At 39.8% G+C, this 23,215-nt stretch overlaps 1 protein-coding gene across 1 annotated transcript in view; it reads left to right on the top strand.

Annotated features, from left to right (window-relative positions):
* The window catches only part of LOC307029642 (nck-associated protein 5-like), a gene marked incomplete at its 5' end in the record, with an annotated part of 58,392 nt that overhangs the window by 9,691 nt on the left and 25,486 nt on the right, over window positions 1–23,215 (top strand). Inside the window, 4 exons of the mRNA XM_079665723.1 lie at window positions 16,466–16,642; window positions 16,802–19,710; window positions 20,083–20,197; window positions 22,427–22,502. Of these exons, the coding sequence (XP_079521849.1) occupies window positions 16,466–16,642; window positions 16,802–19,710; window positions 20,083–20,197; window positions 22,427–22,502 (3,277 nt within the window). The remainder of the gene's footprint in view (window positions 1–16,465; window positions 16,643–16,801; window positions 19,711–20,082; window positions 20,198–22,426; window positions 22,503–23,215) is intronic.

Here is a 23,215-nt window from a genome sequence, read left to right as displayed (position 1 = left end):
ACTGGTGGGCGGTACCCTGGAAAGAAATCTCTGCGTGAGAAATACAATGTGTGGCGTGTGAGCGTGTGAATGGAGTGAAATGCGTGTGTCTCACGCCAAATGCGTGAGACTTGAGAGCTCTGGAACTAACATAGTTTTTGTATTACTACATCATACATGCTTGTTCCAAATTACTGCTAAAATTAATTATTTTTGAGAATGTATAGTAAAGAAACACTCAGCCATGCATGAAATAACATAGCAAAAGAATACGGGTAATGTTGGACCCATGTTGTGCCTGAGAAGTGTAGTGATAAAAACATGATTTTTATTCAAAAAGTAAGAAAGGGAAAAATTAGAATTGGTGTTGATCCAAAACAGGTTAATTGAGAAATACCTGGAATCCTGAATGGTTAAGTTAAGTAATTTATTGCAAAGATATTTACAATTAAAACTAATTCGGGTCACTTTTGACACATGTTGGTTGTATGTTGTGTAACAAAGGGTTAACATGACAGCTGTGATGTTCACTCTTTTGACAGAGCACCAGTGGACAGTGAGGACTATGGAAGAGAAGATGTGATGGCTTTGTGTGGAAAGTTGCTGACGCCAGCCTGTGTCCCTCATCAGTCTCTCCAGGCAGCACCCAGCTATTCTAAAATCTTGCAGATGGAAAGACTTTGATATGTGAGTAATAATTAACTTGTGTCTAACATAATATTGAATGTGTGTGTAAAGTATTTAAAAAGACCCCACATTGTACAGGACAATCAGACCTTGTTCAACAAAGATCATCAGACACTTGTTTTGTCTTTTAGGTACAGCCACAACAGAGAGTCTGAGTTTGAAGAAAACACTAACATTTTATTTAGTGTTGTTTAATCAATCAATATTTACTGGTCTTGAATTTCCTCACTGGATTACAAAATGCTCGAATCTTATTGTACAGGGACAACATTATGCAGATGTAATCACCTGAAGATAAAAATATAGATTCAGCATGTACCATTTTAAGGAAATAGACTGTTAGTGGTGTTGACCAAAGCTCTGCAGCTGTAGCTAGGGGCTGCTAATGAAAACTCAAGTGCTCCATTTGTTGGTTTTTCTTTTTTATTAAGAATTGACCTAGCATATCTTCCTCTTCGAAATCCCAGTTGTACTTCGCTAACACGCAGTGCCTGGGAGGGTGCATTTGATTGTTCCCACCCTTACCTCATTTATGGACTACGTCATGTTAGTTTTAGGGTAAGCTCCATTGTTTTATTTTTTATGTATTCACTTTAAGAGAAAGGGATTTCAGAAACAAGTCTCACAAGTTTGGCTCGAGGTAAAATGAACAAAAGCTAACTGTTGTTAGACTATGTTCCCCCCTTCTAAACTTATGAAATAATCAATGCCCTTGGGATGCTCTCAATAACGTGTGTGTGTGTGTGTGTGTGTGTGTGTGTGTGTGTGTGTGTTTGTGTGTGTGCGCTTCAAAGGTCCATCATTCAAGATTTAGGGGATCTATTGGCAGCTGCTGATAATAACATCCATCATTATGGTTTACTAATAGTTATCACTTCACTTCCTCCTCCAGCACCTGGACACAGCAGGAACCTACGCCAGGATCCTGTTTGTGGACTTCAGCTCTGCCTTCAACACAACCCTCTGGCTGGAGGCTGCGCTCCATCAGGACCAAAACCTCTCTCCATCAGGACCAGAACCTCTCTCCATCAGAACCAGAACCTGTCTCCATCAGGACCAGAACCTGTCTCCATCAGGACCAGAACCTCTCTCCATCAGGACCAAAACCTCTCTCCATCAGGACCAAAACCTCTCTCCATCAGGACCAGAACCTTTCTCCATCAGGACCAGAACCTCTCTCCATCAGGACCAAAACCTCTCGCCACCTCAACAAGGCGCGCCCCCCCCCTACTGACACTTTACCTCAGCCACAACGCAGACTCTATGCATTACATAATGGAGATCACAGGATGGTAAATAATGCAATAATATATAGTCTTTATATATTAAATAATCATAATTACAATGTAAATGTTTACATTACACTTCTTTATTTGTTATGCTCATACTTTAACCTTTAAAATCGTTTGCTTTAATATGCAGTATATTTTTTGTATATTTTTGTGTTTGCTTCCTCCTGCTCCCTTTCGGACACATACTGTATGATTTATTATTATTATTAATATGAAGATATTATTAAGATAAGATAAGATGTTACTTTATTGATTGAACATTTTAGTTTAGAATGTGTTGTCCCACGGTAATTCAGAAGGCTCACAGGTCACATTCCGACCATTATTTAAAACAATAGGTGCTTTCACACCGTCTACAGTTTGATTTGTAGGAGGGAGCTCTGTCAGTTTTCGAATTACCCATTTGCTTTCGGGGAGCCCTATTTTTCAGAGCACATCCTGCTACTAAATATGTCACACGCACGCTCTGTTGACTGGCGCAGCAGCGCGGATGCGATCAATTGCTATAAAAACACTCTTCAACTAATACAGACGGTGTCACTATGCCGGCGAGGTGGCCGTTGTTGAAGCCTCTTCAGGCTCCGCATCGGCAGGCCTCTCCCTCAGTGTGGAGCTGTCAAGCTCGACCCTAACGCCGCTTACAGCCGGCCAACTAAAAGTTGTTTTCCGTTCACGTTGTCATTTTTACTCATTCGCTTCTTTGCTTGTGAATCCAAAAGCTGTGACGCTTGGCTGTTTTCGTTTTGCCATATTTTGTATTACAAAGCCAGAGTTAAAAAAATATCAATATGAACATTTCAAATACCACGCCAGCATCACCGCCATAACCATAGCAACGTAAGTAAGAATGCAGCGCCGCCATGTACAGATGGCAACACCCAGACATATTCACAAATATAAAACAAATATTCAGAAACTGTAATGAACAATAACTATTATTTATTTCAAGAACTGTTATTTACAGAAACTCAACATTTCTAATCTGTGTGACACAAATATGCACGATTGTTTTGGGCTCCCCCAAGCCAAGCTCCCCCTAGCTCCCCCCCATTTCGAACAGTGTCTGTGGCTGAATGGCCAGCGATTAGGTGCGGCGCATTTATCCTAGGTGATCAGAGCTAACTGCCTGCCGTCAGATTTCATTTAAAAAACAGATCTGATTTTAAGACTATTTCTGCGCTCATAAAGAATGATAAGAATAAGAATAATGCGTATTGAACTGGTTTAATTAATTAGTGAGTTTATTTAACACTAGAACTGCCAATCGGGTCAATTTGTGTGATGTGTGATGTGTGTGTGCAATGTAACTTTTTTTCAATAAAATATTAAAGTCTCCCAGTCCGTGACTTTTCCTGAAAGTGTGTTATGTAGCACCCTATGTTGTTAAAAATTGCATTCTAATAGCGGGATTTGACGGGTTTAGGTAGGCCTATACAAAAACCTCTGGCGGTTCTAGTGTTAAGGTAATTAGGTACAGTAGAAGCCCTTTTTTATCAGTAACGAATTTAGCAGTTGAACATAAAAGTCAACTAACTGAGGGTCACTTGCAATGACAGTGTTGTGTCTAACTGTAAGCTTGTCACTCAGAGTAACCTACCGTTAATTTAGCTGTTGGAGAAGAAAGATCAAGGGGGGAGGGGGGGAGAGAGCTGTGGTTGATGGGCCATTAGTTGTGTAAATACACAGCTGAGAGCTACCGTTTCATTCAGACTGTTTAAAAAACGGTGACAACGGACTATTTTTCTTAGCGGATGCATGTCAATTTAAATCAATACATACAACAATTTTTTTAATCAATGCATACAACAATTTTTTTAATCAATAAAAACATTTTCTAAATCCATAAAAGCATTTAAATTAATATTGGGAGTCATGTCGTTACTTTGTTGAGAATGTGGCCGTGTAATAAGCGGGATAATTTGCAGCGACTTGTTCCTTATGGGGAAAATAACACCCGTCATGTGTGTGTAGAGGTTTGGTGGTTAAAACACTTTCATGAAGTGAAGGAATTTCCTTCTATAAAACAGCTGTGGGCAGCAGTGAGTGTCACGGACATGAATTCATAGATCAAGGCAGACTGGTGCACACACTCTCCTGTCCTGCCAGGCGACACGCCCGTTCTAAGCCTTGTCCCTCACTCCTCACATCCCCAAAAAGTGTATTATGTTGTTACATCTCAGATGTTATGTTTCAGTTGGGCTCTGTCTATGTTCAGTGATGCAAACGTGTCACCTTTCGGCGAAATTCGCCGTTTTGAATCCAAAATAAGTCGTTTGTGTGATTCATGTAGATCTGCAATAAAAATATTTTTGGGGTATGGGGGGGTCTGGGACCCGGAGTAATCTGCGGCCGTGAGCTGTTATGGTCCATCATGACACGCATGGTGTTCTTTTTTTATATATTATAATGAAGTACGAGCTGTGTGCTCGAGTCTTCCTGCCTGTCGGCTCTGCTCATGGATGTATAATAAGGCTCTGCTGCTCCGAAATGATGGTCTAGCTTCAGCAGCTACATTACCTACGGGTGCGTTCGTTAATATTAACTGTGCGTCCGGAGTCACTGTTGCACAGACTGGACCGCTGGTGAACAGCTGTTAGAACGGGCCGTTCAGGTGTTCAGAGCAGAGCTCCCTGTCGGAGCGGCAGAGCGTGATGTGAACTGAAAAGTTTTTCTGTGGCAATATTATTTAAGGAATCGTTGAGCTAGCTAGCTAGCATACATTGTCACTATCTGCTAACGTTAGCTTTAGCCTTCTATTTCTAATAGTTTTTTTCATAGGCTATAAACAGAGGTGGTATAAGTATATATATATATTGTACTTGAGTAAAAGTAGAAGTACTCAGATCTTGTACTTGAGTAAAAGTAGAAGTACTCAGGTCTTGTACTTGAGTAAAAGTAGAAGTACTCAGGTCTTGTACTTGAGTAAAAGTAGAAGTACTCAGATCTTGTACTTGAGTAAAAGTAGAAGCACACAGATCTTGTACTAGAGTAAAAGTAGAAGTACTCAGATCTTGTACTTGAGTAAAAGTAATAGTTCCAGAATGTAGGAATACTTTGTTACAGTAAAAGTCCTGCATTCAAAATGTTCCTCAAGTAAAAGTAGAAAAGTATTATCATCAAAATATAGTGAAAGTTGCGACAGTAAAAGTAGTCATTGTGCAGATTGGTCCATTTCAGAATAATAGATATGATATGTTTTATAATGATTGATCATGAAAGTGTTCTCAAAGCTGGTAAAGGTGCAGCTAGTTTGAATGACTTTGTATACTGCAGGGTAGCTTGTGGATTTACTCCAGGTGGGACTAAAGTCGGAATTAACACTTGATTATATTTCACATCATTCATCCACATCTGTAAAGTAACTAAAGGTATTACATACATGGAGTGGAGGAAAAGTACAGCATGTACCTCTGAACTGTAGTGGAGTAGAAGAACAAAGTAGCAAAACATTGAAATACTTAAATAAATTACAAGTTTCTCAAAATTGTGCCCAAGTATAGTACTTGTTGAGTTAATGAACTTAGTTACTTTACCCCAGGGGTGCTCAATACGTCGATCGCGATCTACCAGTCGATCCCAAAGGTATTATTGGTAGATCGCGTGACATTAAAAAAATTGACGTCAACCTATCATCCATCCCGTCTTTTGATTGATATACAGGGCAGCCAGTCAGATGACATCTGAATTTTGTCTGACACTTAGGTCACTGCGCATGAGCAAACAACTGCGCTAAGTGCTAACTAACTAGCAAGCTTGTCAGCGAGTTACGGCCAGTTTTCAGCCTTTGGTTTTTTCTCTCAAACCTATGAAAGGGTATAAAAATGAGTGAGGTAGCTGGACCAAGTAAGAAGAAAAAAACGTATAACTTTCATACGGAATGGGAGGAGGACTTTTTTTTCACGATGACATTTTCCAAGTGCGTTTGCCTCATCTGCCAGTCTACCATAGCAATACCAAAGAAGGGGAATGTGGAGCGGCATTTTCGGACTGTTCATGGAAAATACGACACCGACTTCCCGCCGAAAAGCGAGCTGAGAAAGAGAAAAGTGAAGGAACTGAAATCCCAGTTGTCCGGACAGCAGTCATTTTTCACGCAACAAACTTCAAAAGCGAAAGCCGCCACCGAAACATCGTTCCGGGTGAGTCACATCATCGTCAATAACAAGAAGTCCTTCCAAGACGGAGAGATGGTAAAAGAGGCATTCGTTGAAGCAGCTGACTCATTGTTCCGAGACTTTAAAAATAAGGCAGAAATATTATCTTCGATCAAAGCTCTCCAGCTGTCAAGAAGCACAGTTACACGGCGCTGTGAAGCCATGGCTGAGGATTTAACCCAGCAACTTTGGAAGGACATTGGAGATTGCGAGTGTTTCTCACTGCAGTTGGACGAATCAACGGACGTGAGTGACACAGCCCAGATGTGCATTTTCATTCGTATGGTGTTTAGTGATATCACTACAAAAGAAGAGCTATTAACAGTACTGCCCATGAAAGAACAGACGCGAGGAGAGGACATATTTCAGTCGTTTAAAAACTTTATCGCGAAAACTCAGCTCCCAGTGTACAAATTGATGTCTATCACCACGGATGGAGCACCCGCAATGGTTGGCCGCTTGAATGGATTTATTGCAAAGTGCAGGCAGGACGATGCTTTCCCGGACTTCCTAAATTACCATTGCATAATCCACCAACAAGTGTTATGCGCTAAAATGCTCAACATGAAAGAGATCATGGATGTTGCAACGAAGATCGCCTGTTCTATTCGCGCCAGATCTCTTCAAAGAAGGCTATTCCGTGCACATCTGGAGAATGCTGACTGCGACCACTCTGAGTTGTTGCTACACACTGACGTGAGATGGCTTAGTCGAGGGAAATTCCTGCAAAGATTTCGAGAGCTCTGTCCGGAGATTAAGGAGTTTTTCCGTGTAGCTGGACATGCAGAATACACGCAACTAAATGACGGTCAGTGGCTGTTAGACTTGGCATTTTTAACCGATCTGACCAACATGTTGAATGACCTTAATCTACAGCTGCAAGGAAAAGACAAAACAGTGATCAATATGATCAGCTCGGTTAATGCTTTCAAACGAAAGATGCAACATCTCTCCTCAAAGCTGCAGCGCCATGATTTGGCAAACTTCCAGAACCTGGCGTCAGAGCTGGAGATGCAAAGGAAGGCCTGTGTGCAACTTGACACTGCACGCTACACAGAGCAGATTGACAAATGTCTGTCAGAGTTTGACAAACGCTTTCAAGACTTTTCTTTGCTCGAGCCAGTCGCTACATTCATGTGCTATCCTTTTCGGGAAGATGCTGAGGTTGATTCACTCGCATCAAAAATTGCAACACTGTTTCACCTGAACTCTTCTGTAGTGGAAGATGAGATTTTGACACTACAAGCTGACATTGAGCTGAAGTCCAGAGCTCATGGACAGTTCTGGAACTTACTCACAGAGGTAAAGTACCCCAACATGAGGAAATGTGCTACCTCCTTGACAGCATTATTCGGCTCCACTTATTTATGTGAGTCAGCCTTTTCCCACATGAAGATCATCAAGTCCAAGTAACGTTCCACCATGACTGATGAACATTTGGAAGTGTGCTTGAGGCTGGCTGTAAGCAGTTACCGTCCGGACTATGCATCCCTGGCTGATTCAATTCAGTGCAAGTCATCAGAGTAAACTCGGGTAATGACAAAAAATGTACATAGTTAATTGTGTTGTGTTGTGCAATATTGGCTCATGCGATATAAAGAATCCTCAATATATTTATAAATAAATATATGTTTTGCATTTTTTGTAGTAGGTAGATCATTTTGACTTGATCATTTTATAAGTAGCTTAGATGTGACTCTTTGGCGTTTCTGTTATTATTAACACTGCTGCTTTAGTTGTTCTGACTGCTAAAATCCTCTGTCATTCCGTGGGGTGGGCGAGCCGGGGGCTCGGATCCTTGTCACCTTTTTCATAGCTGATGAGTTTGCATCCCTGTATGTTAAAAAGCCTCAGTCACCTTAATTCATGTAATAAAAACATCTCAGGTCAGTAACTCTCAAAGCTAAATGTGCAATACCATGTTCAGCTATGTTACTATTTATAATGTTATTGTTGTTACATCAGAAGATGTACATATTGGAATGATTTCTTAACTTACAGTAGGCTATTTTTTACAATGTGTGTTGGAAGGATTTATTAAATTACAATGAATATTGTCATTGTTGAAGGCTTTTAGAGAAGGGTGAACTATAAGCCTGAATTACATAACATTTTATACCTAAAAACATAAAAGCTACAAAAAATAAATCACAATTATTCTACTTATTTTTACCTCCCGTATTGCTTTCAACCCACCAGCTTTTAAGGTGTTGTTACGTCACTAACTGTAAGCTTGTCACATACAGTCTATGGTCACTCAGAGTAACTTACAGTTAATTTAGCTGCTGGAGAAGAAAGATCAGGGGGGGAGGGGGGGAGAGAGCTGTGGTTGATGGGCCATTAGTTGTGTAAATAAACAGCTGAGAGCTGCCGTTTCATTCAGACTGTTTAAAAAACGGTAACAACGGACTATTTTTCTTAGCGGATGCATGTCAATTTAAATCAATTCATACAACAATTTTTTTAATCAATAAAAACATTTTCTAAATCCATAAAAGCATTTCAATTAATATTGGGAGTCATGTCGTTACTTTGTTGAGAATGTGGCCATGTAATAAGCGGGATAATTTGCAGCGACTTGTTCCTTATGGGGAAAATCTGGAGGATCCCTCCGCTACGCTTTGGGATCCTGATCGACCAACGAAGCTCCATTAAAATATACATATTTTTGGTGAATTACTGAGTTTAGGCACGTTAATACAATTTTAATGAAGTTGAATACAGTATATTCATATGTTTCAGTGATTTCATGTCAATTCGGCGAACATAAACATAAATGATCGTGGTGAAGATGATGATTAAATTAGGATTAAAAATCGAGAGCCGGGCTGCATTTCCTCCCGTTCGTTTTTTTCGAATAACAAAATTATTTTGTTAAATAACAACATGGTTGATGTTTTGTAAATGATTACCACAGTAGTATGATATCCGTGATATATGCATCTTAACAAAGTTCCGCTGTACATCCAGCGTACTGTATCTGACTTTATTTCACATGAGCTCCAGTGTGGAACCCCACTGCACCCCCTGGTGGATCAATGATCCATTGCAGCTGGCTTCATTATAATTACATTTATCTATCACGGGGGCGGTCTCAAGTCAAGCTGGAGGTTTTCCCTTGAGCGAGGGCAGATCACGTACCAATCACGGCCCTTGCGTTTCAAACTGTCTGAAATGAATCGCTACATCTGTATAGTTAGGCCTTGTTAGGACAGGCTCACTTTATGCTGCGTTTCCATTACAGTTTAGTAGCTGGGGCAGTAACTATAGTCGTGTTGCACGGTGTACCGATACTTGAAAGGTACCGCGATACCCTGCCGTTAAAAACGTTACGATTCCTCCGTTTCATTAGTATCGGTACTTTAAGAATGACGGGGGAAAGTACTCCGGTGAGAAAGCGCTGTTTTAATAAGAGCCGTGTGTTCAGCGCTCTGCTTCCACTCCCTGCACTGCAGCCGTGCCTGGAGTCCCTGCCTCCCCTCTCTCGTGCAAGCGCTAGCTGCCAGAGCATGTGAGAAAACGAGAAGCATGGCTGCAAGTGGGAGTGCAACTGCCGCTGCGCCTCGGTTTGTTGACAAAAAAGACGCCAGAAGCTAAATTTGGAAGTATTTTAGCTATATCTCTGACAGTGATGGCAAGCCTACGGGCACCACGAGGCCTGTCTGTAAGACATGTTTTAGATCCCTGCAAACCAAGGGAGCCAACACATCAAACTTGGCTAAGCACCTCGCCGACCGGCATCCAGAGCTGTTTAAAGAATTTAAAGACTGACAGGTTAGCGAATGTGATAGATAACATAATTACATCATGCTCAAGCCCCTGCCCTCAAATCTAAGTCAAACAAGTGTAATTTATTTTGTGACAAACGAACGCTTTTGTAGTTTGGACTGTGGACGGTCGGAGCATATACAACATTAGCTTAGACGATCCCCATTTAGACACCACGCATTTTAAAAGGTGTTTCGCCTGCCGTCTGTCTGCAGACTTGTCAAAGCATTAATTCATGGTTTTTACTAACCGGTATCAGTATGTTGTTACTTCGGCATCATTTTGAAACGTGTATTACAATTAAATCACGGTCAAATATGTTCATTTTCTTGTAGTTGTAGCCCCCTTGCCAGCGATTCTCTCTCTAGTTTAGCATACTCAGCCCGACTCAGCCTGGTTGTCGGCCCGCTAAGAACCGCGATTTTATGGGGCCAGAAAAACTGTGAAATAGTACCCACTAGCTGGTACTACGTGTAGTGGAAACACAACCAAAAACGGGGCGTGCACGGCACGCTTAAACCGCGCTCCGCGCTGTAGTGGAAATGCGCCATAATTGACCTGAACAGGTTCCCTATTCCAAAGTTGCCTCCTCTTCACACTTTGTAAATACATTATAGCACACAACTACTGCAATTAACCTCAACAGTACATGAACAAAGTAGGCTCCCGTTGAAATATCTGTTTTATTAATGAACCACTGAAGAGAGGTTCAGACACATGTACCAAAACATGTCAAGTTTCTCCAAGGCTGAGAACACATATGCAGCCTGTACTTTTTAATAAAATAGATTTTTAACAAATGTTATGTATTTGTGATCATACTGTGTGACCTGCTTGTATGTACTTACACAACAGGTGTACTGTTCTCTCTATGTGTTGTACTGTCTCAGTGTGAACATAGATTAAACAGCCAGCCAAACTATTTTGAGAGCCAGGGAATGAGCAGCCATGCTCCTTTATTGACTTATTTGCAGTCCACTGACATTCAAACGGAGTGAACCTATAACACAGAAGTTACAAGGCACTTAATGATCTCATACATGCAAGTGTAACACACACATATTACTTGTAGAATATGGTCATGTAGAATAAGGCATTAGTAAGTGTTTTATAATGACTAATAAAGAGCCAATATACTGCTAATATGCATGTTAATTAACAACTAGTTGATGGTTAATTTGTGTACCTCAATATGAAGTTGTACCGCTTATATGATGAACATTGATGTCTATGTGCCTTATTCTGTATTTCACATAATTGTTTCAATAAAAAAAATATATATAACTCATTATATTGAGATAGCTAAGTCAATATATTGAGATAGTAAGTCAATATATTGAGATAGCTAAGTCAATATATTGACTTACAGGATTTCTTCTTTTTTTTCCTGTGGCGCAAACAGGCTTCCATACAATACTGCTGATAAAACATTACAATGAATGATAATTATATGAACAAGAACAGGGAGTAGAAAAAACACTTCTCACAGCGCACAAGTTACAAACGGATCAGTGTGTAGTGCTTTGGATCTTCCAGCAGCTCACACAAACACTTGTGCAAAACAAAGTAATTTAACACTTTCATTTAAAGATGTGTCATAATATACGTTTATTTATTTATTCATTTACTTTTCCTTTAATCATTATATAAATGCACTATAGATGCAGAAAAAGCTTCTCATTTGATTTGATACTGAATACTTTCAATCTGCCTTATTTCTCACTGTGAGGAAAGTCAAGTGTTGGATGCAGATTTGTGTTTAGGAACATCTCATTTACCTCTCAGAGAACTGATGATTCCTGCCAGCCCTCGGGTTGTGTTTATTCTGTATTTAAGATGTTTGGCTTTTAGTACATTTGTTACAGGACACATTTAAAGTGTATTTGCTGATCTTTTCAACCTGACACCATCTGCCCATACTTATTAAACAGTGATTTAAAAACATTAGGAAACACACATGTAATATTAAGAAAAGCATTCTGTGTAAAAGTGTAAAACATTGAAGTATAAGTTGCACAACAAATAAAAACCTCTCCACAGCCATCACATGCCCTTGATTTTAAGCACAGCAGCACTCTGCCTGAGGTTTTTATTAAACTGGATCACTCAGATCTCAGATACCCTCAACATGCTGACTGTAATTAGTTCCAAGATAAATCTGCACATGCATTGTAAGAAGTGGCCTGTGAAATAAAGGATAATCAACTAGAAGGTGAATATCAATGAATAGACCAAATCATTTGAGTCCCCATCTCCCTTATGCAATTATTTCCTATTCACATTATTTATTGCTAACAGATGACACTAACGACTTTGAGAGGAAGCTGCGCGTCTTGCAAACGATCAATGCGTTTTTAAATGGGTTCACCCCCTTTTTACACCTTTGGGTCCCTCTGATTGGAAATGGCACCACGACTAACATAATCTGCTCTCAGTGCATAGTGCCAGCACTTTCTATCAGACTGGGCTTCCTGCAAAGGAAACCAGCAGACCTATAAACCATGAACCAAAGCCATTAGACACTACTCTTTTTAATAAAGAATTTCACCCTGTGACTATTTACTGCATACTGATGCCTAAGCACCTAATTATCAGCAAAATTGACACATTGACATTGACCAATTGCAACCCAGTTGTCTGGGACCGTCCTTTGTCCTGTCATTAAAGATGATTATTTCTGTAAAGTAACTTATGAATAATGGAAACAAGATAGTTTACACTCTTCTGTTTGGGCTCAACAAAGAAGTTTGAAAATGTAAGGTTTCAGTGATCTACACTGCATTTTGTCTACATTGGCTCTATGACCTACAAATCCTTGTTGTGACCAATACACAAACACTGAAGGAAAATTGACTACACATACATTCATATAATACAACAATAAAATGTTTTGCAGGCAAAACGTTCCACCTTTGTTAACATATCACATTAAAGGAACATTTTATAAAACACTTTCTGTCATCTCAAGCCTCAATAACATCCTGAAAACATTTTCAGAATGTTTCTAGGAGAATGTTCTTCATTTGTTATCATGTAACATTGAGGGAAAGTTTTATAAAGAACTTATTTAATGTGTTACCCCAACAACGTCCAAAACACATCCTTAGAATGTTGCAGGCAAAACGTTCCACCTTTGTTAACATATCACATTAAAGGAACGTTTTATAAAAAAACTTTCTGTCATCTTATAGGAACATTATTTGAAATAATAAACATCCTAAAAAGGTTCTTTGAGCATCAGATTAAAACGTTTCTTTAAAACATTATTAGAACCTGTAGGTAACGTTAGCCAAAGTTGGAAGAACGTTCCCCGCCAGCTGGGTTTCTATTTTTCCCCTTCGATTCGGAGAAACAAATAGTTTTTTGGGAGTTCAGGATGGCCGAAGACACTATACTACCCATAATCCTCAGCTATCGTTTGGGACTACAACATCCGCTTTGCTTGACAAACCCTGTGATTGGATGTTGGAGTGGCAGTGCGCCAAGGTTACGCAGAGCGTCAAACAGCTCTATGAAATGGAATGAAACCACGGCAGACTTTACAAAACTGGACTCGAACGGGTTATCAAATTTAAAACATTATAATTAATAAATGGGTGAAAATTGCTTGGTCCATAATTGTCAGCATTGATGATTACCCACATGACAGCTATGGTCAGAAGAGCTTTATTTAACAGCTGGTCTTATGTCTGTGCAACACGTTCTCACTCCCAACCCGTCACATGTTGACGGACGGTCAGGGCCCCTCCCCGTCACTCTATTACGGACAGGGTACCCCTTGAAAGTCAGTTTTCAACGGACAGGGCGTCCCATTGACTTGCATAGAGCTCCCTGAACGTTGGTAATAGACGAGTTGGGATCGCGGAGAAATGCTCTCCGCAGATCCATTCTCACAGCATTTATCAACCTTTTTCTTACTCAATATCAAGCCACACTTATTGTTTTTACTTCTTTATTTAAATTGAATAATGTAGGACTTTTGTCAGTTATGGGGAGAGTAGGGGCTCAGAATACTGAAATCTGTATTGTTTCATCCTTTTTTCCTTCTAATTTTGTATTCTTTTCTAAACCACACACTGTTATTTACTCAACAATAACACATAATTATCCTTGTGTTTATTTATTTGTTTGATTAATAAACACAAGTTGGAGTCCGTCAGGACCGAGGGTCGGAGCAGCTCATAGTAGTTGCTTTAGAGAATGTTACACCCGGAAGTAAGTATTCTCTCCGCTTCGCTTGACAAACCCTGTGATAGTCCTCAAGCTCTGTGATTTGGATGTTTGAGTGTGCTCCGAGGGTTACGCAGAGCGTCGAACAACACTTTGAAATGGGATGGAACCACGGCAGACTGTCCAAAACTGGATTTGAACGGGTCCACCCCGTCCCCCCCTCCCCCACCCAGAACTACACATGCTGGCTATTGTGTGTTTTGCAACATGCTCTATGGCACGTCTCTAATGGGAATTGTAGTTTTATATGACGTTTTCATATTTCCCATAATACGAAGTTGCCAGTATTAAACTGTGTACATCCCTGGAGGTTTAGGGGATAGGAAACACTCAAATTTAAAACATATAATTAATAAATGGGTGAAAATTGCTTGTGCCCATAATGGGCAGCATTAATATATACCCACATGCCAGCTAAGGTCAGAAGAGCTTTATTTAACAGCTGGTCTTATGTCTGTGACCCCTCCTGTTGTTAATTGAGAAGCCTGAAACATGCACTTGTCAAGGTTCAGAGGAACATTTTGCAAATATGGCAGTAGCCATCCATCATCTTAAGATAAGATATACTTTATTGATTCCAAGTTGGAAACATTTGCGTTACATCAGCATGTGTAACAGTTATAAATATGCAGTGGTGCTTATTTGTAAATCATTTAGTATAATCACACAAATTCTGTGTTTTATATTTAATAATTCTGTGTTCTTTATTTATTGAATGTTCAATTCCTGACAAGGTCCGAGATGAAACACCTGGGTCGCAGGTTCCTCAACAGTGCATTACAAGACATCTATCAATATGTGTCTATACCTCCACCATTAAACTGTCATATTCTGCACATTTCTGATACTATCTACATACATCTTATAAGAGTATAATACATATGTATAATATCAGTTAGAATACTGTAAGTGCTTAAACATAGAGTAGTTAATATTGCAGGAAAGCAATATATTAGTACTTTGTCAGGCTTAATATTTATACCCCCAAAGCTTTTTTCTTATTCAAAATAAGACCTTAACCTAAAGTGTTCTTTAATGTTTAAATAAAGCCTTATTAGTTTGACTGTCTGTGTCTCCTATTAATATCTAATAATAAAAATAATAAATTTCAAAAACATGCTTTAACCACCAGGTGTCCCTTTCTATCAGCTGTGCACTGTTATGGTGTAAATATACCAATATACTGATTGGATCAAATATAAAAGATAAATTGTAAATTATTGCATTGCCTGGCAACCACAACCACATTCATGGATTAACATCGATTTAATACATTAATGTAGCCTTTGTTTCTGCTAAAAGAGGTGTCGATGGTGGGGCAACAAAAAAATCAGCGAAATCGAGTGTGACTATTAAAAAATAAATAATTATTATATTAATATTGACAATAACAACCAACCGTCGGGGTAGCATTTGCCGGGGAGCGTTCTCATGGCGTCTATTATCAACGCTATGGGAGGTCTATGAAGGTCTATGGGACGCCCTGCCCATTGAAAACTGACTTTCAAGGGGTACCCTGTCCGTAATAGAGTGACGGGGAGGGGCCCTGACCGTCCGTCAACATGTGACGGGTTGGGAGTGAGAACGTGTTAGTCTGTGACCCCTCCTGTTGTTCATTGGGAAAATATGAAACATGCACTTGTCAAGGTTCAGAGGCACATTTTGCAAATATGGCGATCATCTTAAGATAAGATAAGATATACTTTATTGATCCCAAGTTGGGAAATGTTTTTGTTACAGCAGCATACTACTTTGTTCTACTCCACTACAATTCAGAGGTTAACCTCGTATTTTTACTCCACTACATTTTTTTTTAGTTACTTTGCATATTCTGATTAATGAACAACCCTTAAATCAGACTTTAGTTACACCTGAGTCAAATTCCGGGAAGGTGATTGTCAACTGCCAAAATAAACTATGCAATATATCAGACGTTAAGTACTTTGTCAGACTTCATATTTATCTGTAGATAACCCCAAAGTTTTTTTCTTATTCAAAAGAAGACCTTAATTAACCTCTTAAGCCCTGAGCCTGTTTTTCAGGTTTCAGGCTCGAAAATGCTATGCCCAAAACAAATGACTATAACTTAACTTCTAAAAGGGTTAAAGGGATAAAGAGACACTTCACCCCAAATTGCTCCTGTGGGGATTGTCCACAGTATTGAGTATGTAAGTCGCTTTGGATAAAAGCGTCTAACAAGTAACATGTAATCTAATATTCTATAAATCAGTCTTTTATTAGCCTGCAACAAAGACATTACATTTTGTATAGCCTGAGGTTTTTGCTTCTTCATCTATTTCTCTACAGTTTTTCTTTAATTTCTGTTGATTCATTATATCATTATTTATTTTCCAGGAGGTCCAAAGGAATGGAAAAGCAGGTGTTCCTGCAGGGCGGTGGCCCAGCCTGCTGAGTCTCACCTGCCCGCGCAGCAGCGGCAGCAGTGGCAGTGAGCTGTCTCTGTCCAGTGCTTGTAGTGAATACTCCAGTGGCTCCCACACCTGGGTGGAGGGGCGGGGATTCTCCAAACAGGTAGGTGTCAATCATCTCCATTTCCTCTTCTTTTGAGTTCAATTATAAGCTGTTTGTGAAAGAAAAAAATCGTTGTTATGTCTTTATGGTAATTTAATAAAAACAACGAACCATCTGTAAATGTCATATTAATTATTTAAAATATGTCTTGTATTGTAGTGTGCTACAAGCCGGGACAAAAGGATGAGCACGGGTTCAGTTTCAAGTAATCACTCTGCACCCATCGAGCAGACAGACCTGGGATGGAAGGAAGGCCACATTCTGAAAGGCCTAAAGCATCTCCAGATGTGCAGCTCCAAAGAGGCATCCTCAGCTGCAGCTGTGCAGCACTGCAAAGACTGCATGACTTCCAACGAGGGCATATACTCATTTGGTTTCAAGTGTGGCCAACAAGGGAGTACTGCCAAGCAGGTAGCCCCTACAAATCAACCTTTGAAGGCTGGAGCAGAGACTGCTGCCCTCGACTCTGATGATGCAGAGGATGACTCAAGTAAATTACAAAGTTGTGAATCCCATGACCAACCAACAAGAGAGCTTGTTTGCTTGGATAAACTGGATGTAGGAAGAGATAATGACAACAATTTACAAGAAGGGCCTGTAAAACTTGCAGGGGATTCTGGTCCTTTTCCTTCCCCCGTCACAGACAACTTCTTATTTTTGGAAGACCCCACAGTAAAACCTGGCATAAGCCCAACCACTAGCCTCACGCATTTGGAAGAAAAAAAAAAAGACTCAATAGAAAAACAAAAACCTTCAGGCATGAAGTTAAGTGACAAAAACAATAACCAGGAAAGGTCTACTGACCGTAAATCCAGACTTGATCATGTCAAAAAACAACAGGGTAGACTTGCACTTACACAAGTTGAAGCTGGGAAGAAGGAAGTGAGCTCTTCTATTCAGCATTATGCAACTAAAGCTCTGAGCTGTGTGAACGTAGCCAGACAGCGTAGCTCCTCTATGGAGGTTCCTCACTGCAGAGACCAGGCAAGTCAAGCTGGCTGTGAAAACCAGAACCACACCATCTCAGAATCTTCACAGAGGAAACCCAAACCTCAGCTTTGTGACTCCGCAAGAAAGGCTTTTATTCTGCGGAGCAAGAGTGCGGATGGAGGGAAAGAACAAACTAAGCAAACACATTCACCTCTCCACCAGAAGCTTATTAAGGTCCACAGGTCCAAAGGACAATCAAACCCTCCTGGACACAGTGTTCCTAGCAAAAGGACAGATCTCAGCTATACAAATTCTTCTAGCAAGGGATCCCTATGTCAAGATGAGAAAGAGGAGGAAGTTGCGGTATCAGCAAATTCCAAGTCTATAAAGAGTGTGCGCTCTCCGCTTGCTTCCCCTGTGAAACATTCAAAGGCATTTAAGCCTCCAGGTAACAATGAATGTTCAAAGAGCCCAAATAAATCACCTTTGCAAATCAATAGACTTCAATCAAACAATGAGCCTGTGGAAGAGAGCACCTATGACAACTTACCTTGCTCTCCACGAAAACAGCGACGCAAAGACCAGCACTGTGATAGTACCCGTTCAGAAATTAGGTCCCCATCCCTACCGCCACCCCCAGGTCGAACAACTTCTCTAGTCCTTAGGCCAAGTAGTGACAGCTTACTTAAAGCAACATCTGCAGGTCAGCCTCAAAGCTCTACAACTGGGAAGACAACATCCAACGTCACTAAGCAACAATCAAATATTTCTTCAATTTCACAGCTGCAACTATCCAACACTACAAAGGAGAATCAACATGCAGCCCCACTATTGGGCACTGACGGTAAGTCAACGAAGGATATTCCTGCCAAAGTTTACCCTACCAACTCATCCAAGATGCCCCCTGTCCCAGCTCGAGAGTCTTCAGAGTTAGTCCAGCTCTCTATGGACAGAACTGCCATATGCCATATTGAACATGGTGCTCCCAATATATTTCCAACTCAAAGCATCTTACAGAGATCCCAACAGAGCATAAGTGAGCCAAAACTTTCAGAATTCTTGCCTCAGGCATATTCTAATGTTTACTACCATGGGGTTGCCAATAATCATCAAGGTTCGATCTCCAATGCTGTCAAAATGGCTCTTCCTGCTAATGCTAGATCTCATGAGGCTATTGCTGGACAGGAAACTGGTACCTTCCTAGCTTTTGGAAGACATAAGAAAGATGACATTAACTCTACTGCAAAAAGTATCCATACCTTTCAGACTTTTACATGTGATCCCCAGATGAAACATGAATGTGGAGCTCATGATAAAGTCCGGCGGAAGATTGAGACCCGCTGTAACTCGCTGGATTCTGAACCCCCAGTTCAACCTGTTGCCTCAGACAGCGGTGTGATGTTAGATTGGGGATTTGATGAGGAAGGTTGGCTGTTTAAACGGTCTGTGTCTGTGTCAACCAGACCTCCCCTTAAGCCAGTAATGGGCATGAATGGGGCTAAGGCTCGTAGCCAGAGCTTTGGTGCACGCTACATGGACAGGCCAAGTTTCAACAGATCTGGTAAGGTCCGTACCCAGATCAAAACACACTCAGGGAGCTCCTTGAACTCTCTAAGTGATGTCCTTGCAGGAAGTATGAGCTGCTCCAGCAGCTACCATTGTCCAATGAACAGATCTCTTTTAAACAATTTCTTGATTGAAGAGGGACTGACAACCCCTTCACATTTGGGCTCCTCTACTGAAAGACTTCAGAGTCTTAAACACCAACGAGAGCAAGCTAGACGCCTTCAGATTGAGCAACAGTTTTCGAGCGCCTTTGGCGAGCCAGTTTCTGAAGAACCAGAGGGGCAGAGTACTATAACCACAATCGAAGAAAAAGTGATGCTGGGCATAGAAGAGAACTTGCACAAGACTCATGAGCAGGAGAGGACAACTGAAGTGAAGCGAAAATCTGGCTCAACCTTGGCAAATTGGTTTGGTTTTCGTAAAAGTAAGCTTCCTGCTCCAAGCTGTAAAAAGACTGAGACACCAAAAGGAAAAGATGAAAAGAGGGAGCAAAAGATGACATCACTTCTGGGAGGAAAGCAGTCGAAATCTGACAAAAAGAAAGACAGAAGAAAAAGTGATGGAAAAGAGTGGTAAGAAATTCATTAAATCGGTAATGATGCCTTCTTTTGACTATGTTGTACTTAACACAATGCCTGTACATTACAGTAACTCTTTGAAATCTTTATTGTCATTTACATTTTAACTTAACATTAGACCATCATTTTGTGTTTCAGCAGACGTCTTCATAGCTCATTTAGAACTAAGTCATGGTCTCTGATGCCTTCTGTCATTGTTATCAAGTGCTCTTTGACTTTGTCAGTCTCCATAGCCCAGGGACCAGTTGAGATACATTTAATACAGAGGATTCTAGAGATGTAGGGTCATTTTCCAGCTGAATCATTCAGGGCATGTTGATTCAGAGGACCTCTGTAGCGATCTGTTAACAAAGCCTTTTCTTTCAGCTCTGTGGGGATAAGAGAGTCTCATGATGCAGTTCGGGCATGCATCTCAATGCCCTGCCCAGGAATGTCCCTGAGTGAGATACAAGGACACACTGACATCATTGGGGACCCGAAGGTAAATCAAATCCTTACCTAATACAAAATGGGCAGTTATTTTATTGGTATGCAGCCGCTTTTAGTTTTAATCACAAAATGTATTCATATAAAATTGTATACAAACCCTGTTTTATGTAAAGCACGTTTGTTACAGTAATATGACATTACTGCAATTGCACCAGGAAGAAGCATCAAAAACAAAAACATACCCAGAGAAAAGGAAGAAATTATTTTGGAAATGCACTTTTCCCAAAACTGAAAGGAAAGAAATAGAGTGGAATCAAATGAAAACAGACGAACACTACACGACTGTCTTAACAACTAAGATGCACTTCAGGCTAATTCCGCCATCTGTCCCTCAAATTGTTTTACACACAGTTTCATCATTTTGGGATTTAGTTACCAAACCTTATTTCAAAAGCTTTACATTGTATCACTGTGTTGATTGTGTAACCATTAGCGCCCATTTTTTTTATCCAAAGAAAATATCAACAATCAGAATCAGAATACCTTTATTAGTCCCACAGAGGGGAAATGTACATTGTTACAGCAGAAAAAAAACAAAGACAGCTTAGTGTTACCTAAGTAGCATGCAAAAAACAAAATATTAAAGATTAAAAAAATATACAATAAAAAAAGTTACACAATTTACAAAAAACACATCCTGTAACAGTTCTGAGGATTTAGCAGCCAGGTATATATCGCACAGTTATTAATGGCATATATATATTTATATATATATTTATATATATATATTAGGGCCGGGACTCGATTAAAAAAATTAAGCTAATTAATTAGAGGCTTGGTAATTAATTAATCGAAATTAATCGCATTTTTAATCACATATAAATATTTGACCTGAGAACAGTGAGAAGCAATTTTTTTCACATGGATTTTAGTATACTATTGAATAATGACTGAATACATAAGCTTAAGCAACAAAACATTGTTTATTTTTTTCAAGGTGGTACTTAACCAAGACCAACAGAAAAGTGCAATTTTTGCCATAAAGTGTAGCAATAGCATATTTAGGAATATAGTACATTTCAGAGATTCAGGTAGCCTATAGGTAGGTAGACCTTCTGTAAACTATAACACTTTGTTTTTTAAGTAAAACACAATACTTTCAAGTACATTCAGAACATTGGAAACCCTGACTATTAGAAAACATCTCTCTGTTGCTTCAGAGGCCATAACAGACTTTGTTGATTTACCAACAGTTGATTTAAAAAATCTAATCAATTTCAGTCCAACTCTCTCAATAACCTTGGCCAAAAGAATAAACAGTTCAACATAAAGTGCCAGTTGCACCAACAACATAATAAATAGTTCAACATAAAGTGTACTGTACCATTTAAAATAAAATAAAAAAGTGCCAGTGATTGACCTCAATACCTCCTATTCTTCCAATATCCTGATGAAAAATAAAATCTCTCTGTTGCATAGGCCACTGTTTGATCAACGCGAATTGGGTGTGGGTCCTTGTACTCCGAGTCGGGCTAACGTCCACGCTAGCTTCCACGCTAGCTGCTATATGTTTTGCATTGAGGTGATACTTGAGGCTTGATGTGCTGCGGTGATATGCGAATTCCTTTTTGCATAATTTGCAAACAACCGTGCTCTTATCGACGTTTCCATCTGTCCGTTTTTTAAAACAAAATGTCCCATCCACGGGGCCAACCAAAGCGGTCTCATCAGCTTCTTCGTTCATGTTTGACTATTGTTCACTATGTTTTGTTGTTGTCTGAAGTCATGAACGTTAGTTGGTGCTCCAGTATAATCGGTACCCCTGAAACTCATCCAGTGAGAAACGTTCCGCGGTGCAAAAATAAGTGCGATTTAAATGCGTTAATTTTTGTGTTAAAATCCCGGCCCTAATATATATATATTGCACATATTGCACATATTGCACATAGTTGGTGGTTAACAACAAGGAGTGTTGACAAATCAACCATCAGCTTTCAGGTACCAGGCAGACGCAATATGCTGTAGTCTGTGTATGTATGTGATGACTTTTAAAAGTTAAAAACCTGTCAGACTGTGTATATAAATGCATCCAAAGAGGACCACTAACAATTTAATAATACATTTAGAGCATGTACAGTGCCAATCAAATGAGGGAAACTGACAAACAATTGATGTGTCACCGACCTGGGTTGGCATTCAAACTGAGAAACAAACAACTTTACATGTAGAAGTATGAATGAACATGTCTGTAACTTCTTGTCTTTCCTCCTACAAATTCAAGATGCAGGTGATGAACATCAGAGCCGATAATGAAAATGGATCCACAGTGAAGAGCTCCAACCAGGATGCTGTAATAGGTCAGATTCTTCTATTCTATTCTCTGTGTAAGACTTCAAAACATTTCTTACAGTCAATGAAAAGTTTTGGATCCTCTGAAAAACAAGACTTACTAAGCTAACAATGTTAGCTCTGTCAATTTTAGCATGCTAGCCCTAAGGTTTGATCTGTGCTTACCATTGTACAGTTTGCAGGAAGAATTGAAGACCAAATATGAAAGATATGTGTAAGTCATAAACATGATGAATATGCTTTAAGCAGTCGAACAAACATGCAAAAGTGTGTGCTTTTTCCTCCATATTTGTGTTCATTTGATTTGTTCTACCTCTACATTTGTTTATTATTTGGGTGGCAGTTTGAAATAGGGCAAATCCAACCATTTCACCGTGGTTGTATTTCACACAGATTGCCTGAATGGAGATATTGTATCTTTGATCATCATCTTCACAGATTCATGCACTGACAATGTGCATGCACAGGCTCGTTGAATTGGAATGACCCTTTTGATCCATTTGGGGGCTCAGGCCACTTCCATTCGCTTTTGTGTGGACCACAGTGATGGTGAAGATAGAATGGATTGTTCCAGCACTGACTTCTTATAATAATAATAATAATAATAATAATAACTTTAATTGATATAGCGCCTTTCATTAACCCAAGGTCGCTTAACAAGAAACATATAAAGACAAAACAAAAATACATAAAACAGGGTGCAGAAATGGAAGTGTCACAT

The sequence above is a fragment of the Notothenia rossii genome (assembly GCF_949606895.1).
Source record: "Notothenia rossii genome assembly, chromosome: 2".
In the NCBI taxonomy this organism is placed as follows: domain Eukaryota; kingdom Metazoa; phylum Chordata; class Actinopteri; order Perciformes; family Nototheniidae; genus Notothenia; species Notothenia rossii.
This window is presented reverse-complemented; position numbering and strand designations above follow the sequence as displayed.